This window comes from Pyrgilauda ruficollis, unplaced genomic scaffold (assembly GCF_017590135.1).
Source record: "Pyrgilauda ruficollis isolate IOZ18807 unplaced genomic scaffold, ASM1759013v1 scaffold32, whole genome shotgun sequence".
Taxonomy (NCBI): domain Eukaryota; kingdom Metazoa; phylum Chordata; class Aves; order Passeriformes; family Passeridae; genus Pyrgilauda; species Pyrgilauda ruficollis.
The window spans coordinates 3,159,756-3,177,936 of NW_024524600.1; the positions used below are offsets into that span (position 1 = coordinate 3,159,756).

The window sequence follows — 18,181 nt, forward strand, 5'->3', positions numbered from 1 at the left end:
CCTGTCATGAGCAGTATGCAAGAGGAACTCTTGAAAAAACAATCTCTAAAATAAAGGATGAGTCATTCAAAGCAACACTTTTTGGGGTCCTCGCCTCTTAGAGGGTGGACATACAGAAAAATGTGCAGAAGTCTTTTATCAAGCATTCATTCATTCATTCATTCATTTTTAAAAAGCTTCTCAAAGGCTATGTAATTTTCAGGAGCTCAGGGATGCCAGTAGGACTAGTTGCCATGCCTTCCCTGGGGTCTGGAGTTCCTACCCTGGCAGTGGAGGCTGCAATTCCATGGTCCTCCATTCTAGTGCAGTGTTGAGCAGTGGGAGGGCCTCCTACAAGAGCAGGCTTTGCAGAGCTGTGTCCAGCTGAAGAACACACCTTTCACCTGATCCTCTAGAGACCACTTGTCTTTATGCAAGAATTGTGAGTCAGCAGGAAAAGTCACTTATGGCTAAATGCAAGCAGGTCAGGGTAAGAGTGGGAAGGGGTATAGCAGAAGGGGACAAGTTGTGGGGTTTTGAGTAACTGCAGGAGAACTGATTGTCCTCTAGCTGAAAAATAAATTCTAGTCTACAGTCTGGGACAGGATTCACACAGAAGATGTCTCTTTTAAACCACACAGTGTTTATTAACAGAATATCCTTTCCTAAACCTAAATTTCCTATAGCTTGGTGTCTGCTGATGGGTAGCTAACAGTCAGTGTTGCTTTGTCATTTTGTTCAGAACTGTGAGTTTTTAGAAGCTGTTTAGAAACATCTTTCCCATTTTACTTGCCTGTGCGTCTCCTCAGTATCTGGACAGCTTGTGGCTGATAGTTCTCAGTGACTCACAGATAGAACCTATTAAAAAAAAAACTCCTTAGCAGTGACGCACCAGATGTGCAGTGAAATTTTAAAAACATGCTATGACTTTTTAGGAATACATGCAATTAATATTAAACAGATGCCTGAAGTTTCCTGCACAGCTGTTCCTCTGTTATGTGTCACGACTTTTAATGGCACTGAGGTGAGACACACAGACACGAGGAAAAGCAAGCCTATTGCAAATTCAAGCTTTTAAAATTCTAGCAACAAAGGGTATAGGGGGTGGCGGGGGTGGTGGGGTGAAGCCAAGCAACTGAGCCTCTCACAAGGCACAAAATGGAACATATTTGCTCAGCAGTGCTGCAAAGCAGACAGTCAAGTATTTTGATCAAGATAACACATACAATCTATTGCTGGGCATTTTACCACCTTTGCTGGGCACCCTCATCTTTGCTGGTTTCCTCTGAAAGATATATTTTTGTAGCAGTGATCCACTCTGTGTTTTTACACAGCTGGGACTAGAACTCGAATACAAGGCTGCATTTTGTTCCAGAATCCCTCTTGCTGTGCATGAACTGTTTAGACAAACAGAGTAGGTATTTTTCCAGGGAAGCTTGTCTACCAAGCTTCAATTTCCTTTTATTGGATACATGAATCCTTTATTACCCCCAGAAAGGCCTCCCTGAAATTCACCTTATCAGGATGTCCACAGCTGGTGAGATGGCAGCAGCCATCAGCATTGGCAGCCAGAAGCATCAGGAGGTGAAAACACCTTGTCTCAAAAATCGGTACTTTAGTGAGGGGTGGGGGGCATTGATTTAATTTGACATAAGGGAGGGATGTCAATTAATGTACAAACCTATGGATGATCTGGGCATCGATTATAGTCACTGGGGTGAGAATTCATCTCATCCTAGGAAAAAAGCATGAGGAAAGGTAGACGAATTGCACCTAAAAGGCACTGCCTTCTCTCCCTTGACTGTAAAAGGATGTGACAGGGATCAGCTCTGATGTAGGTGCCACTATAGGAGATGTCTAAAGTTAGATGAATTCTTTGGCTTTATAACACTAAATGTTTAGCCAAAGATAGTCTTCTATACTCCTTCAACAGTCAGTGGAAAAGAGACCCTGCTAGAAGATGTCATACACTTCTACCTGACAGGTGGGCTGAACTGCCTGCCAATAAGGCCCATCTTCATTCCGCTGTCCATAAGAGAAGTGTAGGAGACATGCCTATCATTAGCTAAAAGTCAGTGAAGCTGGTGAAGGGATGATGTCAGGTCTCCATCTTATAGGGTTTCTTTTCTTCAAGCTCACATCCTCCTCATTCTCGACCTCAGTAAGGCCACAGCTCATCTTTTGGCTGGCATGGTGCAAATGTGTCCATACCTTCACATTTCCTCGTGTATCTTTTCTGGCTCCAGAGATAAGCAGCTACAGTGACACAGGAAAGCCCCTGGAAGATAAGCAGTTCCAAAATAGATACTCTCTGGTCCCTTACATATATGGTTCAGTTTCCCTTCCCACTGATCCCTCCCATGGGGATCTCCTGTGGCCCCAAATTTCTCCAGCAAGAGCTGCTATCATTCCCTGTGCCATTTTGGAGGCTTGTTATAGTTCTGATATTTGCTTTCTCACTATTCATCATGCCTTCTGCAGAGACTCACAGCCAGTTTATCAGTTACCAGGAGCATGCTTCCTGGGCTGAAAAGCAATTTCCTTTTCTCCTCTTATTGCAGGAGCCTAAAGAGAGTTTGATTTATGCCATCAGTTTTAGATTTAAAAATCTTCAGCTTCACCTAGGTACATTTCCTGGAGATCAGCAATGCTTAGTATAGTACGCATTTAGTAATGCTTAACAGATGAGCAATTCTGTTATGCCATATGATCATCTCTCATACATTAGGTCTGGATTTTTCCTACCATGTTAGTTATAGCCACTGTCAAACAGTGTCACTTTTCCTTTCCTCTTTCTCCTATCAAACTTATGATCCCAGGAGAGGTCACAGCAGTGAATGTGGCAACCCTGCATTTGCTTCTTCTTATTAGCTGCACTTCTGGGTTACTATTGTGCAGCACTCCCACTTCGTTGCAGTAATAGCTCTTAAAAACACAAGTGTTCGCCAACATGCTCATGTAGGAGAACACAATGGCATTATCTAAGAAATGTCTGCCAGGGAAGTGGCATTCACCACTGCATGGATGGCTTAAACTCAACTGTGGTTGGATTTCTGCAGGGCTCATCACAAGTGTGAGCCACTGTGGTTCACCCTGGGGGTCTACACAAACCCACACTGTCCATGGTGGGGGAGGTACAGTGGTACTGGCCATGCATCAGGCCCAGCTTGGGCAAACAGCAAAGAGGTGCTGTGAGGAATGAGCAGGAACACATCCTCTGAACTGGGCCTAGCACTCACCCCTAACTCTCTTCCAAGTTTGGAACAGGTTGCTCAGGGAAGTGGTAGATGCACAAATCCATTCAAGGCAAGGTTGGACAGGTCTCTGAGCAAACTAGTCTAGTTGTTTCCCAGCTGATTGCAATGGGCTGGACTAGATGGCCTTTAAAGGTGTCTTCCAACCTAAACTATTCCATGATTCTATCATTTTATAAAACTTCAGAGAACAACAGAACAACCTACACTTCTAAGATGGGACAGTTGAGAGGGATTTTGAAACAGCTGATACTTCTGTTGAGTTAATCTGGTTCCCAGGGAACCAGATATTTTGGTTGCCAGTGTATTGAAGCAAGGCTGTGCTTTGACTCACAGGCCCATACCAGAGTGGGGCAAGCCCCTCACAGCCTCAGACCAAGCAGATTTCTCCAGCCAGTGGAGTCTGACCTTCCCATGACACCCTCCAGCTCCACCAGAACTGCACTCAAGAGCTTGGGTATTTAGACCTGTCCCCAACCCACAGTGTGAAAACCATTAGGAGGACTTGGATGGGATGGCCAAGCTTCATTGTCCAGCCCTGTATGGTGAATGTCCTGATACTGGCAGAGCACTCCTGTCCCCTGTGTGGTAGGACAGTGGTGGCTCTGCACCCCCTTGACCCCTGCTGGGTGAGGGGCAGCCATGCTTAGAAGTGTTTGCTCTTGTTGGCTGTGCTTGGCCAAGTGCCTACTGGTGCTTCTCTCGGGGGATGGCTTTGCTTCATCACTCACGGCTTGTCACCTTGCCAGGATGCACACCTTGTGGGATTAGCTTTTGGAAATCACAGCTGGGTGCTCTGTGAGCAATGTCCCTTCTAACAGGAAAGCATGTTAAACCTGGAGCCATCCTATCAGCTGGATTTCAGAATTAAATCTCATGTGTTGGCAGCGCTTGCCTCAGAAGAGAAAAAAAGAGAAAGAAAAATCCTGCTTTCTGTGGCATGTGCTGGCATCTAAAGACAGGGGACCAGCAGGCAGGAACCTGGGGCAGCACTAGGAGAGAGCTCTCTGGGAGCTCTGAAGCATATTCCCTTCCTCTCTTGACCCCCTTTACTCTTGTCCTCTACATGCTTATGCACACACGTCCCCCTCTGATGTGCTTGCTATTCCCTGGCTTTACCAGATGCACAACAGCTGACTCACCAGAGGCCCAAGCTGACATGGAAGCAGGGAAACCAAAAACTCCTCACAGGGAGCCCAGTCTGCAGCTGAAACAGAAATCACAGTCCTCAAACTCACAGCTAATGGTCAGCCAGACTCGGGACTTCATTTCCACTGTGATTTTCTCCAGATCTTTGTTATTAGTCTTGCCTGCTGATATTATGTGGTTCTTGCTTTAGACAACTAGTTTCAGGGGTTTAGTCGAGTTCCTTTATTCAGAGTTCTGTGAGACCCACATATTTCGCAGGGGGTCACCTAAGTGTATCACAAGGACGTAAACCTCTGGTTGTCTCTTCCAAGGCCCATGCTGACATGCTTTGTACCATGACTGAGAAGCACACCCATGCTTCTCAGAGCTCCTCTTTGCCCTGCAGAGGTTTTTGGGGCTCCCCATGCTTGCTGTACAATGGCTGCTTGCTTTGACAGCAACCCTAAGTGTGCACAATCTCAGGCTCACTCCGCCTTCATCGAACTTTGCTCACCAAAAGTCTGCATCACTCTACAAGCTGCAGTCTGAAGTGGTTTCTCAAATGTTGCAAAGTCAGGGCCAGAAATGGATAGCAAGATTATGTAATTATTGAGGCTCATTTCACATGCAGACATCAGACCCAATGTCACAGAGAGCCCAGTGAGAGGCAAGTAAAATTCCTTCAGAAGGTTTGCTTTCCCAGGTCCCTTTGTTTATTAATCCTGAGATTTTTCTCAGAAGTCTTTATTATCCAGAACAGGGGTGTGTGCTGTTTGCATGCCGCTTCTTGGAAATTACTGGGAGGCAACTTACTGGGAGGTAATTCTAGATGGGAATCTGAACCAAAGGTGTTGCTTAAGCATTTCGAAGAATAATTGAGCACTTGCTATGCAGTTTGTTTAATAACCTGAAAGACGGATTCTTATCAGAACTCTCCACATGCTCTAGTTACTCAATTGCTTTCTTATTTAAATAAATCCTATCAAATATGTCCATAAAAATAAAAGCACCTCATAAGAGGCAGTTTCACTGAGGTGTGCCTTCCCTAGATAAATTAAATGATGTATTTTTCTGCTAGTATGTCTTCATATGCTTTTTTTTTACAGAGGTGCTGTGTGCCTGTTGGGCTTTCAAGGGCAATGACTGTGCCATGAGTCCCCAGCACTACTCCTGTTAAGGTGCCATGGTGGCAGATGTGGTTGTTAGCTCATCCTGACTGGTCTCAACCAAGTGGAAACATTCCCAGCCCTTTCCTGGAGTTCACAAGGTGAAGCTGGGAAGCTTCACCCTCCTGATGGAGAAAGTACCACTAAAAAATAAAAATCAACATTGAAGCAGTGTAGAAATCTCTGTGTGCTTGCTTCCTAGAGAATGGTAGTCAGTGTACATGTTAAAAAATACCCCAAAAACACCCCACTCTAATTTCCAAGGAGAACTGAATGATTCTCTTCAGGATAACACCAAATTAGTGCTGCAAAGATAGACAAGTGTAATAAATAACAATAAAATAGCTAATGATTGAAAACACAGTGAACAGTGACATGCAGAAGTCACAGGTAGTAGAATGATTGCACATTTTCAAAGTCAGAAGGGCTAATATTTGAGGACCACACCTGAGCTGCGTGCCACTGGGCAGGCTTACTTAAGAGCTGCCAAATGACCAAGTGCAAGCATCCCAATGGCAGGGAAAAATTTCCTCTACCAGCACAGAACCCAAACCAGAGAGGAAGTGCTGGACCAATTCTGAATTTAAGAAAAAAAAGTGATATTGTTAACCAAAAATGAATCCTGACTCCAGAATTACATCTTCAACTAGGAACACTGCTGATGGGCAATAAGCTTGAGCAGTGCTCCCAGCTAAGGTATTGTCCTAACCTGCCCTGAGCCTGTCCATGGAGGTGACTCTGTCATGCAGGAACAGGACCTTGGGCAGTTAAATATTATGTCTAGGCACATATTCCTCAGGACTCACAAGAGAGAGAAGAAACTCAGCAGCCAGTGGAACGGCCTTTGAGCATACACTGCAAGGAGCTGTTAAGGAGGTCTCTGTGCATCCTCTCCACGTGAATGAACTTGTTGCTGGTGTGCTGAAGGTCTGGCTGTCATCCTGAGAACCCAGTCACCTCTCTGCACTAATCTCAGCAGCCACAGCAAAGCACAGTACCTACTTTGCCCCAGGGTCTAATGGGTTTATCCCTCTCATGGCCTGAGGCCAGTTCAAGTACTTGGCTCATTTCATCCTGCCTGCCCTTTCCCAAGTCTGACGGCAAGGGCTGGTTCTGTGTGGGTCAGATGTGAAAGTTGTAAAAAAAGAGGAAAAAAAACCCAGAGACTTCTGTTACACTGTGCTTCTTTTGGGTCTGCAGTGGCTTTGCAACACTGATCTTAAGGTGGGAAACTCCACAAATGTATTAACAGTCTCCTGAGCCACCAAATCCCAGATTTTATGAATTATTCTCATTCCAAAACTCAAAATTATCTTGGTTTTGGAGATTTACCAATATCCTTTGCTGCATGGCTCCACTTTTCTGGTTGGTTTGTTTTTGGTTTTTTTTTTCCTTTTTCATGGCACTTACTTTGAAGTGAATAGTGCAAAGTAGCACTTGTGGCAGTGAAAAGAGGACCCCATAGCCTAGACTTCCTACTACATCCAGAAAACTCCCTTTCCTTTTGATTGCCTCAAATCCAAAAAGATTGCTTTTTTAAAAGGAGATAGTAAAAGTACCATGCCTCAACAGGTTCCAATTAAAGAAGGCCTAATCCAAAATACACTGAAGTTAATGAGACTTTTTGTCTCTTTGCTGTTGGGGCTTGGAGCAGACATCAGCTTCAGAAATGGAACCTGTATCACCTACAGATGTTTTAATGCAGTCTCTTCCTGCAGAAGAGACAGGAATCTTCCTGTGCTATCATCAGCACTACCCACCAGTTTCAAAGAGAAATTGCAATTAATCTTTTTTAACAACTAAAATGCTAGGTACAGAAATGAAAGACATACTAATTTTTTAATCTGCTTATTTTTGTTTCTGTCAAATGCTCGTTTTTCTCAGATCATCAATTAAAAAAGACACTGCATTCAGGGGGAAAAAAGCCAAATCACTAGATTTATTTTAGATCTTTAGATGTTAGGTGACAGTAAGACACCTTGAAAGTTAAAATTCTTTTCATTTAGGGAAATCTGGTCAAAGATTTTGAATATTCACTGTAAACAGACAAAGGTTTTATCAACTATCTTTTTAGCTCTACTTCTACTATATCTTGACATTGGTCTATGTCTATGGAGAATATGGAAGCTTATAAACAGATTAGCTCTCAGAGACTGTTTTCCTTTCCATTAAGAAACAAAATTGGCAGCATGACCACATTTAGCATGAGATGAGCATGCCTTTTATTTTCTTTGAATATAATATGACATTGTTTATTTTTTCAGACTTTTGCAAAATGTTTTATTCCATATATCAATATCTGTCATAAAATATGACTCCAGATGGAAATTTCCCCCACTATATCTGGGAGAAGTGGCTCACAGATGACTGCATTTTCATTTTACGCTCCAGCCACTCTTAAATGTTGGCAGTCTGACATGCTTTTACCCCGAGAAGATCCTTCCTTTGTGATCATTCATATAGCTTATGCAGGTGAGAATTAGTGCTCTTAGGTCTTGCCTATTGCCATGCTAAGTGTCCACCTGTACTTGCAGAGTACAAAACAGGTTTTTTTAGTTTTAGTTTTTTAATAGAGCTTCTTCACAACTTAGCAGAGTTAAATGGGATGTCAAAGTCTCCTCTGGAGACCAAGCAAGAAAATCAATGACAACTTCTTCCAAGGACTAGAAGTTATGCCATCTGTTTCAGTGGAAGCTCCAGCAGTGGCCATATTTATTCTCTTCTGTCTTGGAGCTCCTAAACTCTGCCACAAATAAGTAGATACCAATAATACCAGTTTCACTAGCGAGGATTTTTCGACATTGGTTAAGAAACCTGAACACATCAGAGGGCAGTTCTGCTTGCTCACCTTTGCCAAACTCACGTCCATCCCAAAGCCCAAAGTGGCTGCACGCCTCACCACAAGTGGTGGAAATGGGGTTCCCCTGGGAGTCAGCCTGCCCCCTGCACCAGTCCTGGATGCACAGTGGGCAGGGAGGACAGGAGCCCCCGTGCAAGTCTCCTGTCATCACCCAAACTTTGGCACAAGGGAGTTTGAGGCAAAGGGAGAGATGAGGAAACTCACTGAGTTGCCTCAGTCCTGAGCAACACTCAAGTCACAGGCTTGTCCACGAGATTTAAATAAATAACATTTGGTCTTAAATTAGCAGAAAATAATAAACATTTTAAGGTCTTCTCAGTGTTCTATGAGAGAATAAGAGGCCTTACTATACATCTGAAGAATTAAATTGTCTTAATTGCATCCTTGTGCACAATAAAACATTACATACAGAAGAAAAATATTTTTAAGTGGATGGAAAAATCCACTGGGTTAAAGGAATACTACTGTCAGTTAAATGTATCCCCGCATTTGTGTAGTGCAAAAACAAGCTTTAATAAAAATGAAGAGTCTAATAGGAACATTTCCATGAATTTAAAAATATCAGCAATGGAAAAAATCTCATAAAACAAGTAAACCTCTCCCTTCAATATTTGCAACTCAAGCATTACAGCATTCATTTAGGCCCTGGGAATGTGAAAGCAACTATAAATTATTAATTATATGCTTTGCTCTACAATATGAGAGGCCAGGTTTTATAATCCTTGTCTAGCTGTGGCTCCTATAATTTTAGTACCAGGTGCAAGATTTGTACATTTAGCCCACCTAAAGAAGTTGGAGAAATTACTTGATATGACACTCACCCATCTGGTTTCCAGTGGCCCATAGTAGATACTCAGATAGATACCTGGCTTGAAAGGAAGCCTTATTTGGCATGAAATTTCATATCTACTGGAGGTTGTTTTCTTAACCATTAAAAATACCCTAAGTATATTAGTTATGGATAACCTGACATTGGCCAACCATATCCTGGGCTTCATCAAAAGAAGCATGGCCAGCAGGTTGAGGGAGGTGATTCTCTACCTCTTCTCCCCTCGCATAAGACCCCACCTGGAGTGCTGCTAACAGGAGTCCACATACAGGAAGGACATAGAAGTACTGGAGTGAGTCCAGAGAAGCACCATCAAGAGGACCAGAAGGCTGGAGCACGTCTCCTATGAGGAAAGGCTGTGACAGTTGGGACTGCCCAGCATGGAGAATAGAAGGCTATGGGGAGACCTTATAGCACTGTTCACTATCTAAAAGAGGCCTACAAGAAAACTGGAGAGGGACTTTTTACAAGGACATATAGTGATAGGACAAGGAGGAGTGGCTTCAAACTAGAAGAGGGCAGGTTTAGATTAAATATTAAGGAGAAATTCTTAATTGTGAGGGTGATGAGGCACTGGAACAGATTGCCCAGATATGTTTGGATGCCTCATTCCTGGAAGCATTCAAAGCCAGGTTGGATTGGGCTTTGAGCAAACTGATGTACTGAAAGGTGCCCATGGCAGATGTGTTGGAGTAGATGATCTTGGAGATTCCTTTCAACCCAAACCATCCTACGATTTCATGAAATAAAGAGTATGAAATGCAAAGTTCACTCAAGGAAGAAGGTACCAGGGTCATGTGAGTGTGCCCACTACATTGCTTTACTGCCCAGACTGGTTGCCTCCTTGGAGCACTGTGCTCATTCTGGGTTAATTGGGGATGAACTGCCTCGAAGGGTCAGACTGTGTTTAGACTTGGTCCTTGTTGGTTCAGAGCAAGGTAAGGTACTTACATTTATGACACTGGGAGTCAACTTCTTCCTCTACATCACATTTGCAATAGTTCCTCCTGTCAACGATCTCTAGCTTTTTTTCCTCCAAACTGCTCCCAGGAAGGGTGCTTTGCCTCTCTTCCCTAATATGCAAACCATGCTCCTGTCAATCTCACTGTCAGAATTGCTTCAAAGTCCTCATCCCACTCCCTGTGCTGGGCTGTGCTCATATGAATTTGCCAAATGTCTGTACACCTGCTCTGGGATGGTTTTCCACCTAAAAAAGAACATGTTGGCATTAAAGCATCATGAAACAGAAAAAAATAAAACCCAAACCCTAAATTGATTTACGTTGTTTATCTGGATTTTTTTGATACAGTTAATCGCTGGAAGTAGGATATGCTTAGTTAAGCTCTGAGTGATGTATAACAGTATCACAATTACTGAAGGTCAGAGCTCTATACAGAAGATTAAAACCAAAATACTACCAGATTGCTTCAGAACCTGCAGGAGCCAGATTCTGCCAGAACATATTTTCTGTTTCCTTGCTTCTAAAAACCAAGGCATATAGGATTTCTTTAAAATCTCTTTGTCTTTTCTAATTTCCCATGTATTTCAAATTTTGCATATAAAAAGAACAAATTTTTAAAAATGAAAAACAGTGAAGTTCATTCTTGCCCCAGTAAAAACTTCAGACAAGGCTGTTAAGCTGTGAAATTAGAGCAAATTTTGCAGAATGGGAAGTTCTTTGGCAATGACTCTGTAGATGAAACAGTCTAAAGTAACTTGCTCATAAATGGACCTAGAAACTCAGCATCAAAATTCTGTTCTTCATTTACTGTACAGCAAACTGCTCAGGGAGAATTCAAATGTATTTTGCCTCTTATCATTAGGCCTCAGAGAGCATCTGGTCACTCCCATTGCCTTTGGGTATCCTTCAGACTGATCCCCCCTTGCCTGGTCAGCAAAGATCTCGGTATTTTTTTCCAGCATGAATAAAATCTCCATGACAGAAGAGAAGGAGAAGAAGAGCAAAGCTTCACTGTTTTCCTGCATAAAATCCTATCTTCATTGGTGGTACAATTACACTAGCAAAGAACTGAGGATAGCAGTGTCAAAGCTGCCCCCACTAGGTGCAGAAAAGCTGGTAGAAAGCAAATGAGCCTGGTGGATGGCTGGAGGGAAGCTGGAGGGAGAGGAGTGGGAAGTTCACTTTGACCAGAAAGGACCTACAGAATCCACTACCCTGCTGGGTGTGCAGTGGTCAGAGCAATGTGCTATGGATGCTTGACCTCACCATGAAATAAGGTTGCCTGGATACCGAGCACAGTTCAAAGACTCTGCAGGCACCTGAGGTCTCCCAGTTTATTAGCAGAGACAAACATGGACAACTTAGAAGTTATCTCCTTTTTTAGGCTGCTTCTTGTTCATTTTACCTGGTTCTTGCCTACTTCTGGTCACTTTTCTACTGTGTGTCTTCCCTGAGAACTCCCCACCTGTGACAAGCCATATGCACATAGGGCCTGCCTGCAGAAGCCTACACCCATTAAATTATAATGGCAGAAACCCCCGCAGGCACACTACATTCCTGCTACTTCCACTTAGGGCCTTTTTCAAAGGCAGACCAAAGTGGCAGCCATCTATCCTAGCAAGAAATTGTACATGCTGAAACTTTTATAAATGTGAAATTAGCCACCTGCAATAACTGTTGTAAAATTGTTAAATTAGTAATGGTGATTAGTCTCATTTCTTGCTGTAATATCAGGGAACTAGCATGAAACAGCAGTAAAAATGCTCCCACATAGTCCAGAAAATAAGTTAAACCAAGTCTTCCTCCCTCAGTGAAATCAAAAACCTTGCTGAACTCACAACACTCCCGCCTGCTTGCAAGAACTTTGTCACCCTATATCCCCACTGAAATAGCACAAAAGGGAGCAAGAAAGAGTAATCCATTTTTTAATGCCTGCTAAAAATTAATCTGGCATGAAAAGAATTACAAGTCATAAGATGCCACAGAAAACTGGAATGTTTAAGCTTAATAAAATCACAGTTCCCAATCCCACTTTTTTTACAGCTTGAAGCATCTGATCTTCAACATACATTTCCATCCTCTTCACTTAATTGAACGAAATACGTGGATGCTCTGAATAAATAGCATGACTTCACTCAAGCATGTAGTGTATCACCGAAGGATCCACTTCCTCTGCCATCAGACTGGAGTGCAGACTTTGGATTGTTGCTTTTTTCCCCAAACGCTGTTTCCACAGGACAAATGCAGCTACGATCTGTGACTGCAGGTTGTGAGGGTGATTGACTTTACATCGATAGATGTCAGTATGGGACAAACCCAAGCACAGAGCTACATGCTCCCATTCAGGCCCCAGCCTCCTCGCCAGCTTGTTCAGCTGCTGATCTGTTGGTGACATCTTCAAAATGCACGGTGCAACCTCGGTTAAGTCTGTAAAAGAGAAAAAAAAGAAAGAGAAAGAAAAAGCATGTGTGTCACTAGGCAGTGCTGCAAACGTTAATGGGAGACCTTGACAAAGGAGAGAATAAGCACGAGCAAAGCTGAGGCAAAATAATTAATTAATTAAAGAAACAGAATACATATTGACCTAGAAAAATTAATTACATAATCAACCAGAAGATTAATCAGAGGAAAACTAATGCTCAGTAGACCATACTAGGGAGCCTTGTAGTTTTGGATGTCAGTAACCCAGACATCAGAACTGTACACCAAAGCAAAAACTTCCAAAAGTAATTATAGATTATGGGGTAGTGAACAAGAAAGGTTTTCAGGGAACCTGTTTCCAGCAGTCATCATCCTCAATGTGCTTGCACCAGTATGATACAGTGACAAGTGACAAACATGAGACCAATAATACCTTATTACTCCCATTCTGGGACTCCATTTATACACTTCAGAAATAACTTTGATTCCTTAGGTAATAGGTATTACACTTTTTTTTTTTTCCTGAGGGTTGTTCGCAGGAAATTCTGTCCTAAGATGCTATTTACCCTTTCTGCCCTGTCATATATGGCAAACTCATCTTGAGGAGACCAGCCTTGAGGGCTTTTCCTCTATTTGAATGAATCCATAAGCATGGTTCAGGTGAACCCAAATGAACAGGCCATCAACACTGGTCACAAACACAAATTATGCTTCCTTATTCCTCGGATCTTGTAACACTCCTGAAATCAGGCATGCATGTGCCACAGCTCCATGCATCTGACCTCCTTGAAGATGTTTTCAGGAGAATGCAAGGAGGTCCCATTTTCCTCTGAGATTTTTGCCTGATGTTAAGTCCCTTAGGATTGTCCACATACCCAAGAGAATGCACTCTTCATCCAAAATGATGCTTCACATTCAACTGGTACCTGAGGAGAACAGGATCAATACAACTACCAAAACAGTCTTCACAGGAAGCATTCAGATAGCTGTAATTACCAGCAGTAAAAATCTTGTAGGGACTGAATCAAGCTTTTCTTGCATACACAACTGATATCTTTATATGTTCCCTAGGATAATCTGATAATTAAAATAAAACTCCAAAAGTATTAATACAAACAGCCAAGTTAGAATATTCAGAAACATGCTGTGTGGGATCCAGCTCACCTAACTACAGGTAACACCTCCTGAACTAAATACGCTAGGATTAATTATTGCTGAGAAGAGAAATAGACTCTTCTAAAATACAAACCCTTTCACTGGAAGGAAGATGTCTAAAATAATCAGATTAATTAAACATCTCTAAATGTGTACATTTCTCTCCACTGATTATAAAAGGAGCATTGGGTATAAACTCAAATATTGATGTTGATGCTGTAAACAGCCAGTGACAGCAAAATGATTCTCTGCCTATAAGTCGAAACCATATGCCAGCCTTTAAAAAGGTGCATTTAGAAAAGCAGCACAAAATACCTACAAAGCATATTTGTTCTTTGATAGCCTTTGTGATCAAAAGCTGAAATGAAGAGTAAATGCAATCTACAATTGCTGCTCTACTTCTCTTGCTGAAGATACTGCAAAAAAACACAGGCAAAATACCCCCTGGAAAAATGCTGATTATAGCCTGTTGGTCTGAAGCAGCAGACTCCCTACAGAAATGCCACTTTGCAAAATCTAATTTATAGCTCCAATATCATGCTCACAGTCTCCACTACAGCAGAACAGAAACTCCAGAAAGCACCATTCCTTCCTTTTATCAAAAGTAATTGTTTTTGCATAGAAGACCCAGAGCCTGCAAATGTTTGCAAAATTTCAGCCAAATAATACACAAGAACTACACAAAGCTGCTTTGAATAAAGAGAAAATTGCTTTCTGAAGAATATTTAGGTCTCTTTCACCTTTCTGTCTCCGGACTACCAAAGGAATCTGGGGCAAGTGCTAGTTTGTGGATAGGGCAGAGGATGCACAACTTCTGAAGAAGGCTGAGCAATACCTGTGGGGCTGCCCTGCGCTGTCACACCAGATGTGATACCAGTTTCACAGGCAAGACAGGACACGGTGGTGTCTTTCATGAATGCAAATAGTTGAGAATAAAATAAATATAGCTACACTGTGCTGTCACCAACAATACTTTTTGATATTAAACCCTTTCTTTGACTTATGGTCAGCTACTGTGTACCCACAGCAGTAATACCTGCCAGCCTGGGCTTTTTGCTCTCCCACTGAAGTTTTCATATGTCACATCCACTAGCAGAATGATTTTATGATACTGAAATGTGATCAAGCAGGAAGACCTAACAATAATACATGTCAGCTTGTCCATTCAGCCTTTGATATAAGCAGGCTTTTTTACTACAACAAGTATCTTGCCTTCAGTCTGTTATCAGTCCTTTAATAAGGATCAGAATAAAACCCATCCAGGAGATCTTTTCATCTTATGCTACCATCTGATTCTAATATGGATGTGGAAAACTCTGGGACAGAAGCCAAATGTTAAATTTAATACAAAGGACTGGTATTTCAGTCTCATTTTATTTTCTGTGATAGCTCATTTTCTGCTCTGATACAAAAACATTGAGGAAAATTGGAGATAAATACTACATGACAGGCAATGTTATTTAGAGGTATAGAGAAATATTTAGTGATATCTTTCAGTTATGACAAATGTAAAATCACAAAAAGATTTGGATATGCTCTAGGATTAATGCTGTTCCTAATTTAATAAACATAATGGCATTTGAGGTGAAATAGAAATGAGTTCTCTGTGCTCATGCCCAAACTGTTTTGAATATATTTCAAAAATATTAAAGATACCTTTTTTTAAGGTATGTTTACTATAAACTCTCATTTATAATCTTCACTTGTCAGGAACTGCCTGAGGGAGGTAATGAGATTAGAGCAAAAGTTTCAATTATGCAGATCCTGCAGTTGCATTTGAAAGGTACTTTTAGGATACTGAGACCTCATTTTTGAAAAAAAAAAAAAGGTCAAGTTTTTCTTGCTCTAGGTGGGTCTGATGAGTAGGTGTACATGCTTCCACTTCCACTTAGCAAAATGAGGACTGCACTGTTAAAAATGGGAAGATGTGGAAGAAGCGGGGCTTGGGGCACCACCAGAAGGTGTTGAGGGTTGCTCTGGAGAAGGCAATTTGTGCTGCTGTCACCTCCAGCAAGAGCACCAAGTGAAACACTCTGTCCAGCTGTGGGCATGGTCTAGGCTGTAAGGTGCCACAGCCACAGGCTGCAGAGATTTAGAGGCTGAAATGTCGCTGCTAATGCTGAAGCCACAAAGCAATGAGATCCTGAGCAATGAGGAGCCAACAACTCTGTGCTGGGGAGAGAGCCAGCCTGGTGCAGAGCTGCTCTCCTGGGACCACCAGCCAGCTGGTTCTTGGAACCATGAAAATTCCCTTCCATAGGGGTGGAGATGGAAGGACACTCTCCACTCTGGTTGTGAAGCTGAAACTGACCCAGAGAAAGACATATGGCTCCTTCTATTCAAAGCTGTAGCACAAGGGAATGTGCTTCTCCCCGTCCCTGGTGAAGGAAGCTCATCCACACTAAGCTTTATCCTAGTTGTTCCAGTTAAAATCCAGGAGATGTTGACTGCTTCCGGCCTGTTTGTACATCTGTACTTCCAGACCACTGCACAAACCAAGAGTTACAATGGTGCTGGTGAGTGTGGACAGGAAACAGAGTTGGATATAAATAGTATCACAGATCCAGACCAGACAAAACAGAGTCACCCAAATACTAAAACCACATGGGGCAAAGGCAGACAGTCACCATTTTGCATTTCTTTTTCTTCAGAACCTCTATAGCTTTAAGTAGGAGACTCCAAGAAGATGCTGGAAAAATCAGGGGAACGGAACACAAACTCACCTCAGCTGTGTCCCACTTGGCACAAATGACAGGATGTAAGATAAAGCCCACAAAGGAGACAGCAGCCAAAAGGGCTGAGGTATTTCTGCGTGACCTGAGAAGTACTCAGTTGATTCCTCAGAACTGCTGGGGCCAAAAGTGCCTTACAGTTTTATCTAAAGGACCCTTCCCCATGTACGTGTGACTTCTTTGTGCATGACCAAAAGCATTTGTTGGAGTTTCAGAGAGACTTCTCCACTGCAAAATCAATACATTTTAACACAAACCCAACTTTTTGGCTTTTGCTCCCTACTGGGTAAAAGGGGCTTGGATGGAAATTGCACCTGAATCCAAAGTACTGAAAAAGTCTCAGTCAGTTGTCACCTAATTGTACAAGAACAATGCCACAGGCAGTTCAGGGGTCAACTGAAGAGTCAGGGATATATTATAGCCCATCTTTTATCTAATAACTAATAAATCTGTCTTTTGGGAAAGGTGTTTCTGCAGACTGGTCTCTGCTTCCAGCACTTCCTCTGTATTTTATCCACTTAAAGGACCATGTACATACTTATTGGATAAGACAGAAGGAGCCCTGGAAGAGGAAATGGGAATCTCTGAGCTGCACATTCTAATACTGAGGTGCACAGACATAGTCCATTTCTCCTGGTAAATCATTACAGAAAAAAGATAAAGACATCCCTGGAAAGGGTCAAGAATGCTTCCTAGCCTCCAGTACAGCACCTGCTTGAGAGAAAACTCTCCTGGGAATCAAGCAGTATGCTGAAATGAAGCATGCAAAAGCCCTTGGCAGGAACAATGCTAGGAAAATGCTCTAATTTCTATATAATCACATCAGAAACATGTTGGAGAGTCTGGTCTTCAGACCCTGCATAACTGGAATGGGACTGTGAAGAGGAGTAACTGCTCGGGCATGCATCTGGCCTCAGCATCTCCCCCTGCTAGGTGTATGGAGTCCTTCGTGATCTGGACGCAAGACACTAACTGTTCTTCACTTAACCCTCTTATCAGATCCTCATCATGATTTCTGAAGAGTTCAAAGCAAACATTTCAGAGTCCTCTTTAATCATCTTTTCAGGCATCTGGAGAACAGTTCTTCCCTGAGAAGTAGTAAAGTTAGATTAAGAGGTTCTACAAGCAGCAAACCAAAGAAGCCTCACTTCCCCCCCAGGATGTGAATCCTACATCTGACTTCAGGTCTTCTCCAGCTGCTTACCTATTCCCAAGACACTCATGAAACTGCTCCTTTACTCAACAGCAAATAGACAGGCTTCTTGAATTTGGACAAGAGGTTCAGAAGGTACTACATGCATACACACAGCACCCCACAGCAGAGGAGTGCATGGCCCTGGTTGCTACATGAAATTAAGCTAAAAGGGACTCTGAAGCACCTCAGAACCATCATGGCTAGCATGCCATCAGTGGCACGTGGGGCACTTCAGCTAAAGGAAAACATACATAATAATGAATCTAGTGCAAGGTTCTGCTTCCCTCCAGCCCACTCATTCACGTAGCCTGAGCCACAGACCCAGCACTGGGTACTGAATGGGCATGGTTGCCAAGGCTGTGTGCTGTGTGTTTCGGCAGCTGTGCTATGTTACAGAAATTATTACTGACTGAATGTCACAACAGTAAACAGCATACACATAAACAGGTACATTTGCTTTAGAGTAAAAACCCCTTGGAGAGAGCAAAACAGTGAGAGTGT

The 18,181-nt window shown here is 42.5% G+C and overlaps 1 protein-coding gene across 6 annotated transcripts in view; it reads right to left on the reverse strand.

Moving 5' to 3' along the window:
- Nucleotides 1–453: 453 nt before the first annotated feature.
- The window catches only part of CRADD (CASP2 and RIPK1 domain containing adaptor with death domain), an 88,107-nt gene continuing 70,379 nt past the window's right edge, over nt 454–18,181 (reverse strand). For 4 of the 6 annotated variants that reach the window (XM_041474349.1, XM_041474348.1, XM_041474351.1 and 1 more), the window contains exon 3: nt 12,089–12,604. In XM_041474349.1, the coding sequence (XP_041330283.1) occupies nt 12,309–12,604 (296 nt within the window). In that variant the 3' untranslated portion in view covers nt 12,089–12,308. Of the gene's footprint in view, nt 838–2,190; nt 2,258–7,675; nt 10,424–12,088; nt 12,605–18,181 lie in introns of those variants that run through there. The other 2 variants (XR_005955702.1, XR_005955701.1) reach the window with 2 other exon arrangements.